The sequence below is a fragment of the Mastomys coucha genome, unplaced genomic scaffold (genome assembly GCF_008632895.1).
Source record: "Mastomys coucha isolate ucsf_1 unplaced genomic scaffold, UCSF_Mcou_1 pScaffold3, whole genome shotgun sequence".
NCBI classification, from domain to species: Eukaryota; Metazoa; Chordata; class Mammalia; order Rodentia; family Muridae; genus Mastomys; species Mastomys coucha.
In genome coordinates, this window is record NW_022196909.1 from 49400867 (window position 1) to 49414826 (window position 13960).

Below are 13960 nucleotides of genomic sequence, written 5' to 3' on the forward strand. Positions count from 1 at the left end.
GGGGGGGGGGGGTGAGGACTGACGAAAAGCGACTCCCTCTTCTGTCGCTGGACTCCAGGCTTGTGACAGGCCAGAGTGCCAGGCCGACCGCAGCTGAAGAGCCCCTCTTCCCACTCCTGCCTGCCCTCCCGCTCGGGATCAGCGCCTTACAACTCTTCACTTTGAAGTGCGTGTTGTGCCCTTGTCTCCGGAGACGCCGAGAGTCCTCCAGGCCCCTCGAGTGAAGTGCAGCCTGACCCAATTTCTCTGGCCCTACTTTTCTCTCCGCATTCACGACCCACCCTCCCGGACCCACCTTCTATGGGCGTGGGGCCCCGTGGGCTTCAAGGACTCACCACAGGATTTCCACCAGGCTTTTCAATCCTGAGCGACACCGGCAATCTACTCCTCAGATCCCTGCAGGCTGCAGGCGACACCGACCCTGCCGGTGCAGCCAGACTTCCTCCGCGCTGCGGGCGCTGGCACCACTGGGCCTACCCGTGACCCCTGCGCGCGCCGAGTGCCCCGGGATGGCTTTTACTTAGCAGTTAAATAACTTTGCAGGATTTCTGAGCTTGTCAGAGACTACTCAGGAACTTTGTTCAGTCTTAGCTTAATAAAACCAGAAGCGTGTGTTGAAGATAGTGTGGGAGGGATGGATCCGAGGTTCCCTCTGATCTATGCACGCTTGAAAAACCAGAACCACCGGTGTGAGGCCGTGGTGTAAAAATTTCTCAGACCTGGAACGGGCTCAAGCCAGGGCTTGCAGACTGCTCTCCAGGACGCCACCGGAGGGGCTCTGTCCTAGAGCAACTGTCTCTGGAGACAGTTGGGAAATCCTAAAGGGGTTGGGTTATTTCTGATTCTGATACTGCTAGGTCTCTGCAAAAAAGGCTCAACTGGTGTCATCTCTGTAGACGGCCTATCCTCACCCCACCTCCCCACCCACGCCCTTGCAAGACACAAAAAGCAAATAAAAAGACTTGAAGTCACCGATGTGTCTCGGTTTGACTCTGGGGGTGGATCTGTGTCTTGGGGCAGGAGGAGGGGGAAGGCAGGGGGGTGCTGTAAGGAATGGTTGTGAATGCTGACTGGACCAAGAAGTATTCTTCAGCCCCCAGCAAGCACGCTTTTCCAAACCTGCCTGACACAAACAAGCAATTACAGCTTGCCTCCCTCTGATGAAGCTTTTCTGCTTCTTATAACCCTAGAGAAAGAAGTCACCCGGGCACCCCTACGATGCCTTCTCTCCTTTTCATCAGCCACCTTCACCTTCTTACCTCTATTGCCAGGAGGGCAGGCCCAGGCTGTACACCTGGGGGTCTTTCTGACCCTCTTGGCTCCCATCTTTGTACAGTTCTCTCTCACACCTGGTTCTGTCTCTACCTGGAGAAACCTAGAACTATCTTGCAGGACGTTCTGAGGGAAACTGAGGAAAGGACCCCTTGGGTGAGCAGGGTCTGGTTGAACGGGGTCTGGAGATAAGTGTGGTAAATTCATTGAGCTGGCGTCTTCCCACAATATAATCACTACAGCGAGTCTTTGCGGGAGAGACTCTAGAGATTTCTCTCTCCCTCCCTCCTTCTCTTAGTCCCACCCGCTTGCCTGGTCTTGCCTCCCGGTTTCCATGACAACTCCAAGGGAGCCTAAACTGGGGGCTTGAATGCCAGGGTGAGAGGAGGAAAGAGGTGGTCCACGAGCAGAGAGAAACCGAGTTGGGGGGGGGGACTTCTGAAGCTCTCCCCCATCCCTGCCTCGGTCCCTTTAAGCTCCCCCCAGCCATCCCCCCCCCAACACACACTGTCTTCATCTCTCCCATTTCCGCGCTGCTGCTGCTACCGCCGCTGCGCCGGCTGCGCCATCCCGGACTCAGACTCCTGCGCCAGCAGTCAGGGGGCCCTGACTCCAGCTTCAGAGACCCTGTCCCAGCGATTGCAAACATGTCGTCAGAAAAGTCAGGTAAAAAAATATATATATGTACATATATATGTATATATATATATGTATATATATGTATATTCAGTAAAACCCTCCCCCACCCCCTCTATCATTTCCTACCTAGCCCCACTTGTCCTAGTCCCCTTCTTTGACCCCCTCTGGGATGTTGTGTGGCTCAGTTCTATTCCCCTTCTCTCCATGAGTACCCCCCACCCCCTCCCCTTTCTAGATCCCATCCGTCTCTTCTTTAGGGTCAGTCTGCCTCCGTCCCTGGTCAACAACATCGGGGGGGGGCAGTTTTGAAAAGGAAAGGTGGGCAGGCACAGCCAGGTACTGCAGGGACATCATCCCTGGGAGTGACAGATGGACAGTCACCGGTTCACTGGCATGGAGACACCCAGTGGAAAAATAACGGAGACTTGATCAGACTGGGTTGTTGAGAAAGTAATATCTAGAAGATTCCTTTTTTTTTTTTTTTTTTTTTTTTTTGAGATGAGCTTTCCTTGTGTGGCCCAGGAGGGTCTTGAACTTCCCAGTTCTTCATCCTTCCGCCTCTGCTTCACAAATGCTAGGATTACAGGCATGAACCACCATGCCTAGTCCCAGAAGCTCTGTCATGGACCTTAACTGAGGCCATGAGGTAACTCCACCAGAAGCAAAGTGGAAACGTTAAACTGAGTGCGCATGACCCCTGTGACTCGGCCACATGTGCAGGAAGAGGGGACAGCTGGCTTGAGACAGCCCTGGATGAGGGCTGTGGTTGACAGCAGAGGAGCCTGGGGGTTGGGGGGAAGCTGTGACAGTTGTGACGGCAAGACTAGATCGAGGCCAGGTGGCCTAGATACAACCCCTTCCCTGACCCCAAAATGGGAGATGTCGTCTCGGCTGTCTCTCCCTCGCTCTTTCTCCATCTCTCGCTGTCTCATGTCTCTTACCCTTCTGATCTCTGCTGTCTTCTCTCTCCCCTTATCCTCTCCTCGGCTTTTCCGTGGCCAGGCCTACCAGACTCGGTTCCCCATACTTCACCGCCGCCCTACAATGCCCCCCAGCCTCCGGCCGAGCCCCCCATCCCGCCCCCACAAACGGCCCCATCCTCACATCATCACCACCACCACCATTACCACCAGTCTGGCACGGCCACCCTCCCGCGCTTAGGAGCAGGTGGCCTGGCCTCTGCTGCGGCCAGCGCTCAACGCGGTCCTTCGTCCTCCGCCACGCTACCGCGGCCCCCCCACCATGCCCCGCCCGGCCCCGCCGCGGGGGCTCCCCCACCCGGCTGTGCTACCTTACCCCGCATGCCACCCGACCCTTATCTGCAGGAGACTCGCTTCGAGGGTCCACTCCCCCCACCACCGCCTGCGGCCGCCGCCCCGCCCCCACCAGCGCCCGCCCCGACGGCCCAAGCCCCGGGCTTCGTGGTGCCCACGCACGCGGGGGCGGTGGGCACGTTGCCGCTGGGGGGCTACGTGGCGCCGGGCTACCCGCTGCAGCTGCAGCCGTGCACTGCTTATGTCCCTGTGTATCCGGTGGGCACGGTGAGTGTGGGGCTGATAAGATCTAGGAGGACGGGGAGGCAGGTGCAACCGGGACACGCGGGAAGCTGGGAGAGAGCGAACCCGCCGTTCTGGTAACAAACCCTAGACAGAAGAGTGGAAAGAGAAGAGACAGTGGGTGGGAAGGTGGTGGACTTGGGGTGGGGGTGGGAGAGGTGTCTGGGGGTCAAAGGTCAAGGTCTGGGAAGTGGTTCAGAAGTCAAGAGGAGGTAGGAAAGGAGACCGCTTGTGGAGGGAGAGGAAGAAATGGAACCCGGAAAGCCAGGGGTAGAAGAGGGCAGAAGTCTGGGCCTGGAGATGCCAAGGAGGATGGAAACAAAACCGGAAGTGCAGGCAGACCCAAAAGCCGTCCCTTGTAAGACAGTGTGGGCACTTGCACGAATATGGAAGTTAATGGTGGTACCATGAAGGGAGGCCTTAGGCCGATTTTACTGTCAGGAAGGATAGTGCGTGGATTTTACCCCCCTAAAACCTTAGAATGGTGTTTTGTTTTGTTTTGTTTTTAAAAACCTCTCTGCCAATTGGCCAAGCAGCAAGACTGTAGGGTGTGACGTCCCTTTCCCCCACTGTCCTTCCCACAGCCCTACGCAGGCGGGACCCCCGGGGGTCCTGGAGTGACCTCCACTCTGCCCCAGGGCCCAGGGTTGGCTCTGCTGGAGCCCAGGCGCCCTCCGCACGACTACATGCCTATCGCTGTACTGACCACCATCTGCTGCTTCTGGCCCACAGGCATCATCGCCATCTTCAAGGCCGTGCAGGTGTGGGGCGGGGGCGGGAAGGAAAGGCTTTTAGGCTGAGCGGGGTTTCCTTAGTCTTGGGAGTCCTGGACATCTTCTTAGAGGGAGGCTGTGGCGGGTGAGCGGCGGCTCTCTGACCCCCTTCCCTCGCCCCTCCCCGGTAGGTGCGCACGGCCTTGGCCCGCGGAGACTTGGTGTCCGCCGAGATCGCTTCTCGCGAAGCCCGGAATTTCTCCTTCATCTCCCTGGCCGTGGGCATCGCAGCCATGGTGCTTTGTACCATCCTCACTGTCGTCATCATCATCGCCGCCCAGCACCACGAAAACTACTGGGATCCCTAAAAACGTCCCCATCTCGGCCCCACTCCGTGCCCCCCCAACCTCCCAGGCGCGCCACGCAGTCCTGCCGCCTACCCAACGCGCGCCCTGCACATCCTCCTGAGGCGCCGCTGGACTTCCAGACATCATAAACTCCGCCCCCACGGAACCTCTGGCCCAGAGAGTACGCTCAGTTCCTCAGGAACCCCTCTAACACCCACATCCCCAGCGGCACTAGAATCCGCGCCAAACCCCGATCCTCCAGTTGCCCCAGTTCCCCACCCCATCAAAGTGCAGTGCCAGGGGCGGAGCTCTCCTGGTCTCCTCTCCCCAGTCTGGAGTCAGGTCCCAGAAGCTCCGCCTCATCTACAAGCTCCGCCCAACCCCCACAAACCCCGCCTCCAGGTCGGCAGGCTCCGCCTTCTCTTCTTCTTTTGGGGTCTTCAGTCTGATGATTGGGTCTGTGAATCCAGGCCCAGCCCACATTCAGACGGACTCGTCCCCCTACCTCCCTAAAAGGACTCAGCCTGGGGAGAACTACACCCCCACTCTGGCTCGGGTTTTTGCCAGTGCGGATTTTTCTCCTCCCCCACCCCATCTTTGCCTATTTTCTTGCTAATTACAGAACTTCCCGTTTTGGGCTTTTGGAGTGAGAAGTGGGAAGTTCCTGGTTTAGTACCCCTCACCCTGGAAAAAGAACCAAGTCCCTGCAATGTAAATACCCTTTCTACCTGTGCCAGCCCCTGGGCAGTGGGGGCAGAAGAGAATCCAGGGTTAAAGGGAGGGAGTCGACGCTCCCCCCTTCCCCCCACCGTTCCCCTCAGCCCTAGACTTGTTTTGATCTGTGTGTGCCGTGTGTGTGAACTTCCAAGAGACAGTATTAAAGACATTTTAGTGGAATTATCACCCGCAGTTCCAAAGACCACACCTCAGAGAACACGCAACGTTCCGTTCCCTTCACTTTTCGTCTTGTCACCCCGTCACGGGGGAGGGGGGTGACACCAGCAGAGAAAAAAGCCGGAGGAGATAGTTTCCCATGCCAGCAGAGAAAAGAGGGTCCCTCAAGCCAGGCTTGCTATAGGTCCTTAGCCCTAGTATCTGGGAGGAGAGTCAGGAGTTCAAAGCCATACTCTGGTCTATAGAAAGTTAGAGGTGGGTCTGGGCTACAGTGAAGCCTGTCTCCAAAGAGAAAGAGAAGGAACCGACTGGAGAAGACCTGGAGGGTCGCTACCAAGGGGCTTCCCAATCCCCCTTTTCCCTACTCTAAGCTGGGCTTGGGGCACTGGGGAAGACGGTCATGGGAGATGCGGATGATGGCAGACCTCAGTGAAGAAGCAGATGGAGGATGGGGTGCCCGGAACGGGGATGGGGGGGGTGGGGGGAGGGCAGCCAGCAATCGCTCACAGTGTTCCTGGCCAGAGGCTGGACAACTTACATCAGAGTCCCGTGTGAATTCAGGCTCAGGCAAGGAGCAGAGAGCTGTGGGAGCCTGGGAAGACGTTAGCAGAGTCTCTCTAGTCTACCTGGGGTAGCTGTGGTAGCTAACCCTAGGCCAGGTGCGAGGCCTCTGTGAGAAGGGACTGGGGATCAGGCAGAGCGGGTGTGTCACACACAGAGAGCAGGATGTCACTCCAGGTCTGTTCATTCCTAAGTCATAGCCATGACACTCAGGTTGGCTTGTGAGATGTGCCCAGGCCAGGCTCTGACCCTGAATCCAGACAGAAAGCCTGGCATTGAGGCTGGGGTGGGGTATATCACAGGTTGGGACATTTCAGGTCTCATGTGCCTTTCCTAACAATAGTTCTTACTGATTTAATTTATTTGCATTTATGTGTATGCTGTGTGTCTGCTTGCACATGTGGCGATGCCCAAAGAGGCCCTGGGGCACACTGCAGCTGGAGTGGAGGGGTTGTAACCACCTGCTGTGGGTGCTGGGACTGTGAAAGAACAGCAAGCTATAACCACTGAGCGGCCTCCACCAGTGCGCTTGAAGGAGTTCATATGTGTAGCATCTCCTTCTTCGTCCCCCTGATCAGCTTTCCTCTTGAGCTGGAAAGTGCTTCTATGACAAGCGTCTGTGTGCGACCTTCTCTCTTCAAGCCCACTTTCCTGACTCCTTGAAATCCTTTTAGTTCCTCACACTGTTGAATCTCCAAGAGCCGTGATTACAATGCAGAGAACCAGTGATACTTTCAAACAGTTTGCTTGTCCTGGCCCTTTTGTGCCTGTCTTTATTTATTTACTTATTTAAATGTTTGAGACAGTGTTCCTGGTAGCCCAGTTAAAACTCAGCAGGTAGCTAGCTGAGTATGGCCTTGAACTTGTGAAGTACTACTTCCACCTCCCAAGGGGTAACAATCCTTTGGTCTTTCTCCACTTCCCCAGGTGTCTGTCTCTAGATTCTATTTTTCTTCTCTCAGGCTCTTCTTTGAAATCTCAACCACTTGTCAGTGGTGGCTCACGCCTTTAATCCCAGCATTTGGGAGGCAGAGGCAGCTGGATCTCTGAGTTCAAGGCCAGCCTGGTCTACAGAGTGAGTTCCAGGACAGCCAGGGCTATACAGAGAAACCCTGTCTCCAGAAAAAAGAAAGAAAGAAAGAAAGAAAGAAAGAAAGAAAGAAAGAAAGAAAGAAAGAAGGAAAGAAAGAAAGAGGAAAGATGAGCTCACCAGTTAAGAGCACTGATTGTTTTTCTGAAGGTACTGAGTTCAAATCCCAGCAACCACATGGTGGCTCACAACCACCCATAATGAGATCTGATGCCCTCTTCTGGCGCGTCTGAAGACAGCTGCAGTGTACTTAGATATAATAATAAACAAATTTGTTTAAAAACAAAAAAATAAAAAAAAGAAAGAAAGAAAGGAAGGAAGGAAGGGAGAAAGAAATCTCACCCATTCAACATAGCCATCAACTCTATCATCTGTCTGTCTGTCTGTCTGTCTATCTCTCTCTCTGTCTGTCTATGGAGACAAAGGTCCCAGTGTGTAGCAGAGGCTTCCTTCACACTTGCATTCATGCTACTTCAACCTGTCACCATTGCTACCATCTCCTCCATGCCCCCACCCCACCCCTGCAGGCCACATCCTATACTATACTACCAAGTCAGGATTCTGCTTATTATTTTTCTGTTGTTTTGGATTTTGAGATGTTTGGGGTGAGTTGTTGGGGGTGGGGGGTTGGTTTGGTATTTGCTTTTGTTTCAAGACAGATTTCTCTATGTAGTCCTGGTTGTCCTGCAACTCACTCAATAGGCCAGGCTGGCCTTGAACTCAGAAATCCACCTGCTTGGCTTGTTCATTCCTTTTAGTGCTAGGTTAGCCACCGAGCTTCATCTCAACCACTGACCCTCCTCTCTGACCCAACTCCTTTCCAGCATAATCCCCGCAGACATTCTCCAGCAGCTATGTGCCTTCACAGACAGGGACTGTGCCGCCAGGCCTGCCAAACCAACTTGGTGAGATACAGGATTTCTCTGTGTAGCCCTGGCTGTCCTGTAGACCATGCTGGCCTTAAAATCAGAAATCTGCCTGCCTCTGTCTCCCAAGTGCTGAGATTAAAGGTGTACACCACCACTGCCCCGCCTTGGCTGTCATTGAACTCATTCTGTAAAACAGGCTGGACTTGAACTCAGAGATCTGCCAGCTTCCCAAGGGCTGGGATTAAAGGCGTGTGCCACCCCACAGCCTTAAAACCCAGGGCCTGGGCAGCAAGGGCAGGAATCTTGACTGGTACCACCACATTAGCAGCGCCGTTTCAAGGCCCTTAGTTAAACCTTCCTAAAGGGTTGGACGAATTTCATGGCCATTTATTTGCCTATTCAATTATTTCCCAAGTTATAGTCTGTCTGTGCACCCCTTTCATAGTTTAGGCAGCCCATTGTTCCTGTTCAACCCAGTTTTCAACCAGACTGTACCCCTTGGCTTCCACACCTCCGCAGCACCTATACCTCAGGCCTGTGTCTCTAGTCTCTGCTAGGCAAGAATCAAACTGCCTGACATTTATCCCAACTTTCTGACGACCTCTAAGCTCTAGGCCGCTTCTGGGCTCTGCACTGCCCCCAGGCTCTAGACTAACCCTAGGCTTTCTCCAGTGCACACCTGAACTTGCTCAGTTTTTTCCTGACCTTCAAGGCTCACATCAGCTCATCCCTCTAGGTCCTCTAGGTTAGATCACAGCAGGGGGGGGGGACTGTTCCTAGACAGTCCCAGGTGTGACGGTTCTCCCTGCTGGCTACACATTAGGACTCTGGGGCTGGATGGGGCGGGTATTTTTAAAGTCCAAAGCTCGGATGACATCCTTGGGCAATGAGCTCAGAACCTTTGGGTGGAGAGACTCAAGTGCCAATACTGTGACAACTTCAGAGGATTCCAAAGTGCATTCAAGGCTGGGAGTCACCCCAGAGACCCTGAAAGGTGTCCCAGCCAGGGCAACCTTCCTTAGGGGAAAGTTTCTGCACCTGAGGCCGGCACCTGCACGCCAGTTCTTACCTGTGGTCTGGATGTGTGCGCTTAACCTGAAGCAGCTCTAGGATGCGGGTGTCAAATCTTGCTTCTGTATGGTTTTCAGGTCCTCATCCGGCAAAGTCTCTTCCACTAATATTGGAACTCTTTGAAAGTAATTAGGAGAAGTCAGTAAAAACAAAACGAAACCAAAAAAAAAAAAAAAACTTCTCCTCTCTTACCCTCCCCCAAGAATCTCCCCCTTCAGAGGGAGACAAGAAGGTCCCAGGTTCCTGTAGCTCTTTCCCTGCCTGGCCTCAGCTCCCCTATACACCAAGCCCTAGCTCTTGTACCCCTGTGGACAGCTCGAATCCTCTAGCAGGGGCTCAGCTCCCCTCTTAGTGTCTACTTGGATGCCCCCTCACTCTGGCAAGTCTACACCAGGCCCGCTGTCTCTGCCTCTTCTGTCTTGGATGTTTTGTTATGCTGTTATTATTGTGTCCATAATGCTGGGCATTGAAGCCAGGATTCCCCACGTGCCAGGCAAATGCTGTGCCAGGGATCTACATTCTGGACCCCTCATCTCATTACTTTTGATGTCTGCGATAACTATGTATATCACCCAGGATTGAATGGTCTAACCACCCACCCTCTTCTACCTCACACTAACCATCTACCTGTCATGCCTTCAACCAGATCTTTTTTCTGGAGACAGGGTTTCTCTGTGTAGCCCTGGCTATCCTGGAACTCACTCTGTAGACCAGGCTGGCTTTGAACTCAGAGATCCAGCTGCCTCTGCCTCCCAAATGCTGGGATTAAAGGCGTGAGCCACCACTGACAAGTGGTTGAGATTTCAAAGAAGAGCCTGAGAGAAGAAAAATAGAATCTAGAGACAGACACCTGGGGAAGTAGAGAAAGACCAAAAAATCCCATTTATAGTCTTTCCATGTCATCCTTCAGTTCCAGTTGAAAATTTCTCAGCTCCTTTGGACTGCACGCCCATTGACTCTGTCTATCACTTTAATTTTTTTTTTTTTAATTTATGTGTATGAGCATTTCACCTACATGTATGTCTGTGCCCATGAAGCCGGAAGAGAGCATCGGATCCCCAGAGCTAGAATTGCAGATGTTTGTGTAGGTGCTGGGAATCGAGCCACGGGACTCTGGAAGAACAGCCAGTGCTCTTAACTGTTGGTCCTTTTCTCTGACCCACCCCACTTTTTATTCTTTGATTTTCTCAGTTTTTCATTTTCAGACCAGGCATGATGGCTTATTCGCATAATCTAAGCACCCGGGAGACTGAAGCAGGAGGATTTCCATGTGTTCAAGACCAACCTTGACACTCTATCTCCAAAAAAAAAAAAAAAAAAAAAAAAAAAAAAAAAAGAGAGAGAGAGAAAGAGAAAGAGAGAGAGAAAGAGAAAGAGAGAAAAGAAGGAAGGAAGGAAAGAAAGAGAGAAAAGAAAATCTCATTTTTCTCATTTCTCAGTTAAGCTTCTGTCCTGGCTAGTTTTATGCCAACTTGACACAAGCTAGAGTCATCTAAAAGGAAGGAACCTCAACTGAGGAACTGCCTCCATAAGATCCAGCTGTAGCAATTTTTTTAATTAGTGATTGATGGGGGAGGGCCCAGCTCATTGTGGTTGGGGCCACCTCTGGGCTGGTGGTCCTGGCTTCTATAAGAAAGCAGGCTGAGCACACCATGAGGAACAAGCCAGTAAGCAGCACCCCTCCATAGCCTCTGCGTCATCAGCTCCTGCCTCCCGGTTCCTGCTGAGTTTGACTTCCTGTCCTGATTTCCCAGTGATGGGGCGTCACCTGGAAGTGTAAGCTGAAATAAACACTCTTCTCCCCGGGTTGCTTTGGTCCTGGAGTTTTGCCAAGGCAATAGTAGCCCTAGTTAGGACGGCTTCCAGAGGTGGATGCTGCAAAGACTTGAGGTTCTCTTGGTTCCTTTCCCTTTATACAGCTTGCCTCTTGCTCAATCTCACCCTGCCTGCTAACACTTCACCCATGAACTGAGTAAGGCCAAGGGAAATGCACAGTCACACTGGATGGTTTGTTTCCCGTGAGCTGCGTGTGCAGCCGCCAGCCTCCATTTCTTTCTTCAGTGATCTTCCCCATTCCGAGACCACAGTTTCACAAGATGGCAATGCTTTTTCCAAACAGAGCAAGAAAATGGAGCCATCCAGAAAAGAACTTCTCTATAGCTTCAGCCAGCACTGCTGGGTACCTCTGCTGCAGATCCCCAGTTGCTTCTGGCCTAGGGACCCTAGGCCTTGCACCTGCCAAAGCTGAGACTTCTTAAAGCATCCCCTTTGTCACCAAGGGTTGGTTTTGTTTTTTCTACATCACTGAAACATGTCCATCATCGTACAAGCGTGCTAGAGCTTGACCTCTGAGAAGAAAGAAAGGCTCAGTAAAGTGTTGGGCTCTATTTGGCCCTGGTTTGGGCCATCCCGCTCAGCCCTGAGAGAGAGGCTTGGCTGGACCGGGTTCTCTCCCTCTCTCGCCCGGTTCTGTTGGCAGAGAGCCTGCCCAGCAGTAAAGTAGTTAATGTGGGCACGACAGGGTGAAGGTGCGTGAGCTCTGGCAGGAGGGGAATTCTTAGACGATTTGGAAAGAAATATGGGAGGTGCTGCATAAGTGCAAAGATTTGTCTGTGGGGTTGCATCATGGGTATTCAAGGAGCCCATCGGGGACACATCTCTGCCAGAGAGACTGTTGGCAGTTGATGACTTTAGGGAGGAGAGCTTAGTCTCCTCAGTGGTGTAGTCAAGATAATTGCTCAGGCTTTACTAAATAACCTCTCGCCCACACTCCCTCCGTAGCATGCATGTGGAGATAAGGTGAGAATTCTTACTGCATGGCGAGTAACCCATATTAAACCCAGTGGATCACACACTGAAAGATCTTATTGAGAAGGAAGGGTTCCAGTGGGAAAGAGGGAGGGGAGGGAGGGGAATGAGGCAAAAATGACTAAAAGTCAGATTCTAGGGATATATGAGACAGGCATGGTAGAGTGCTCCTTTAATCCCAGCACTCAGGACTCAAAGAGGGAGGTGGCTCTCTCTAAGTTCAAGGCTAGCCTGGTCTACATAAGTGAGTTTCCAGACCAGCTAGGGCAACAAAGTGAGACTCTATCTCAAAAAATAAGTTTTAAAAGATTTATTTTATGCACATAAGTGTTTAGCCTGCTTGCATGTATGCACACCGTATGGGTGCCCGGTACTCTCAGAGGTCAGAAAAGAGCACTGGATACCCAGGCCTGGAGCCACAGAGCGTGTGAATTACCGTGTGAAGGCTGGGAACCAACGTAGGTTTCTCTGCAAGAGCAGCCGGCATGCCTAACCACTGAGCCAGCTTTCCAGTCCCAGGAAATAAAAAAAAATATTAAACTGTTGACTAGAGCCAGGACTATGGCTTAGTGATAAAGAGCGAGCATGCCAAGGGTGCTCAGAGACTTGGAATTGATCCCCACCATGACAAAGGGGAAAGAAAGAATGGGTGAATAGAGCTACTCCAGGAGAAAGTGAGGTAATGCATATTAGCTAATACACAGGCGCTAAGACTATTGTACCTTAGCACAATGCCTGCTATTGCTGGGGTGACTCATGGCCAGGCTTACTATGGGGTCACTTCCTACAAATGTTCCACCACAGAAAGTCCTTTAGCCACCTCAGGGTTTCCTGTCAGAAAACCCTGCTGGCTGGGCAGGCATGATCCAAAAACTCTGTGAGGAAAAGAGGAACAATTTTGACACAAATCCCAGGGGAACCAAAACCCACAGAAACCACCAAGGCATAAACAGAAGAGCATGTTTGTCTAACCTCCGGGAGGCTAGAATTTCGGTGTCTCGTGCTAATGCTAAAGCCGCAGAGCCACGGAGCATAACGGCAGCATTTGGTTCCTTGCTGTGTGGAAGGCATGGTGCTTGATGGTGTGAAAACCTCCAGCTGGCTCCAGGCCTTGTGACAGGGCAGCGGGTGTGCGGCTTGGAATAGCTTGGGCATACTGAGACTGGACCAGAAGTGCATAGAGCTGGGTGGACGGAGGAGGCTTGTGCTGCCTCCTGCTGCCTCTTCCGCAACAAATGCCCCGAATCTCTGCACATCAAAACAATGGCCAGCTTTCAAGGCCCAGCAGTCTGATTACCTCCATGCATGAAGCCAGTCCAGATGGCGCTGAGCCGGAAAACACAAAGGCTCTGCCACCCAGCCCACTTGTCCTGGCATCTGGAGCGTTTTGAAACAAGACACTCACCCGCCACTGGTGGGGTTTTCTCCATCCCTCATTGATAAATTCTGAGTATTTAGTAAGGATTTAAGGGTGGTACTGGGGATTGTACAGTATGTATATACTCTGGCACTGAGGGACACGCCAATCCTTAGTAAGGATTGGTGTGGGGCTGGAAAGATGGCTCAACGGTTAGGGGTTTGCTGCTTTTGCACAAGATTCACTTCCCAGATGTGGTTCAGTCTTCAAGTAACTTTGATTTGTGTAGTGAGAATTCTGGAGTTTTGTTTTCTTTCTTTCTTTCTTTCTTTCTTTCTTTCTTTCTTTCTTTCTTTCTGTTTTTAAAAATTTATGTCTTTTTATTTATATGAGTATACTGTTGCTGTCTTCAGGCACATACTGAAGAGGGCGTCAGATCCCACTGCAGAAGGTTGTGAGCCACCATGTGGTTGCTGGGAATTGAACTCAGGACCTCTGGAAGAACAGTCAGTGCTCTTAACCGCTGAGCCATCTCTCCAGCCCTGGTTTCTTTTAAAAAGACAGAAATACTATAAAAATGTGCTTTCATTTTAATCCCAGGTGTGGGGGACATGGAGCTGCCCAGGACAGTCCGGTCTGTAACAGCTGTCTGTGATTTGCCTCCTGCGCTAGCAGGGGCGTGGTTTTGCCAGCTGCAGATAGTTTCTGCAATTGTGTGACTCTGAAATTCTGGGAAGTTTTCAGAGGGTAAATAATTGCCAGGGCTGCCCAGAGAGGCCTCTC

At 52.2% G+C, this 13960-nt stretch overlaps 2 protein-coding genes across 6 annotated transcripts in view; one reads left to right on the forward strand and one right to left on the reverse strand.

Annotated features, from left to right (window-relative positions):
- Ppt2 (palmitoyl-protein thioesterase 2) overlaps window positions 1-10888 on the reverse strand; it is a 21962-nt gene extending 11074 nt beyond the window's left edge. For 2 of the 4 annotated variants that reach the window (XM_031348410.1, XM_031348405.1), the window contains exons 1-2: window positions 10781-10888; window positions 9011-9129 (exon numbers count right to left, since the gene is read on the reverse strand). The gene's annotated coding sequence lies outside the window, so the exon portion shown is untranslated. Of the gene's footprint in view, window positions 1-150; window positions 229-335; window positions 1994-9010; window positions 9130-10780 lie in introns of those variants that run through there. The other 2 variants (XM_031348406.1, XM_031348409.1) reach the window with 2 other exon arrangements.
- On the forward strand, window positions 1536-5430 carry Prrt1 (proline rich transmembrane protein 1). Of its 2 annotated transcripts, XM_031348402.1 has the most exons (5): window positions 1536-1650; window positions 1853-1938; window positions 2914-3452; window positions 4052-4228; window positions 4372-5430. In XM_031348402.1, the coding sequence occupies exons 1-5, from the start codon at window positions 1643-1645 to the stop codon at window positions 4546-4548; spliced, it is 987 nt and encodes a 328-aa protein (XP_031204262.1). In that variant the 5' UTR covers window positions 1536-1642; the 3' UTR covers window positions 4549-5430. The 2 variants fall into 2 exon arrangements, with proteins under 2 accessions (XP_031204262.1, XP_031204263.1); XM_031348403.1 differs by lacking the exon at window positions 1536-1650 and having other exon boundaries at window positions 1802-1938.
- Window positions 10889-13960: the final 3072 nt, after the last annotated feature.

Coding starts and splice junctions, on each gene's coding strand:
- Prrt1 (XM_031348402.1), top strand. Junction 1,939..2,913: donor CATGTCGTCAGAAAAGTCAG/GTAAAAAAATAT, acceptor TTCCGTGGCCAG/GCCTACCAGACTCGGTTCCC. Junction 4,229..4,371: donor CCATCTTCAAGGCCGTGCAG/GTGTGGGGCGGG, acceptor CCTCCCCGGTAG/GTGCGCACGGCCTTGGCCCG.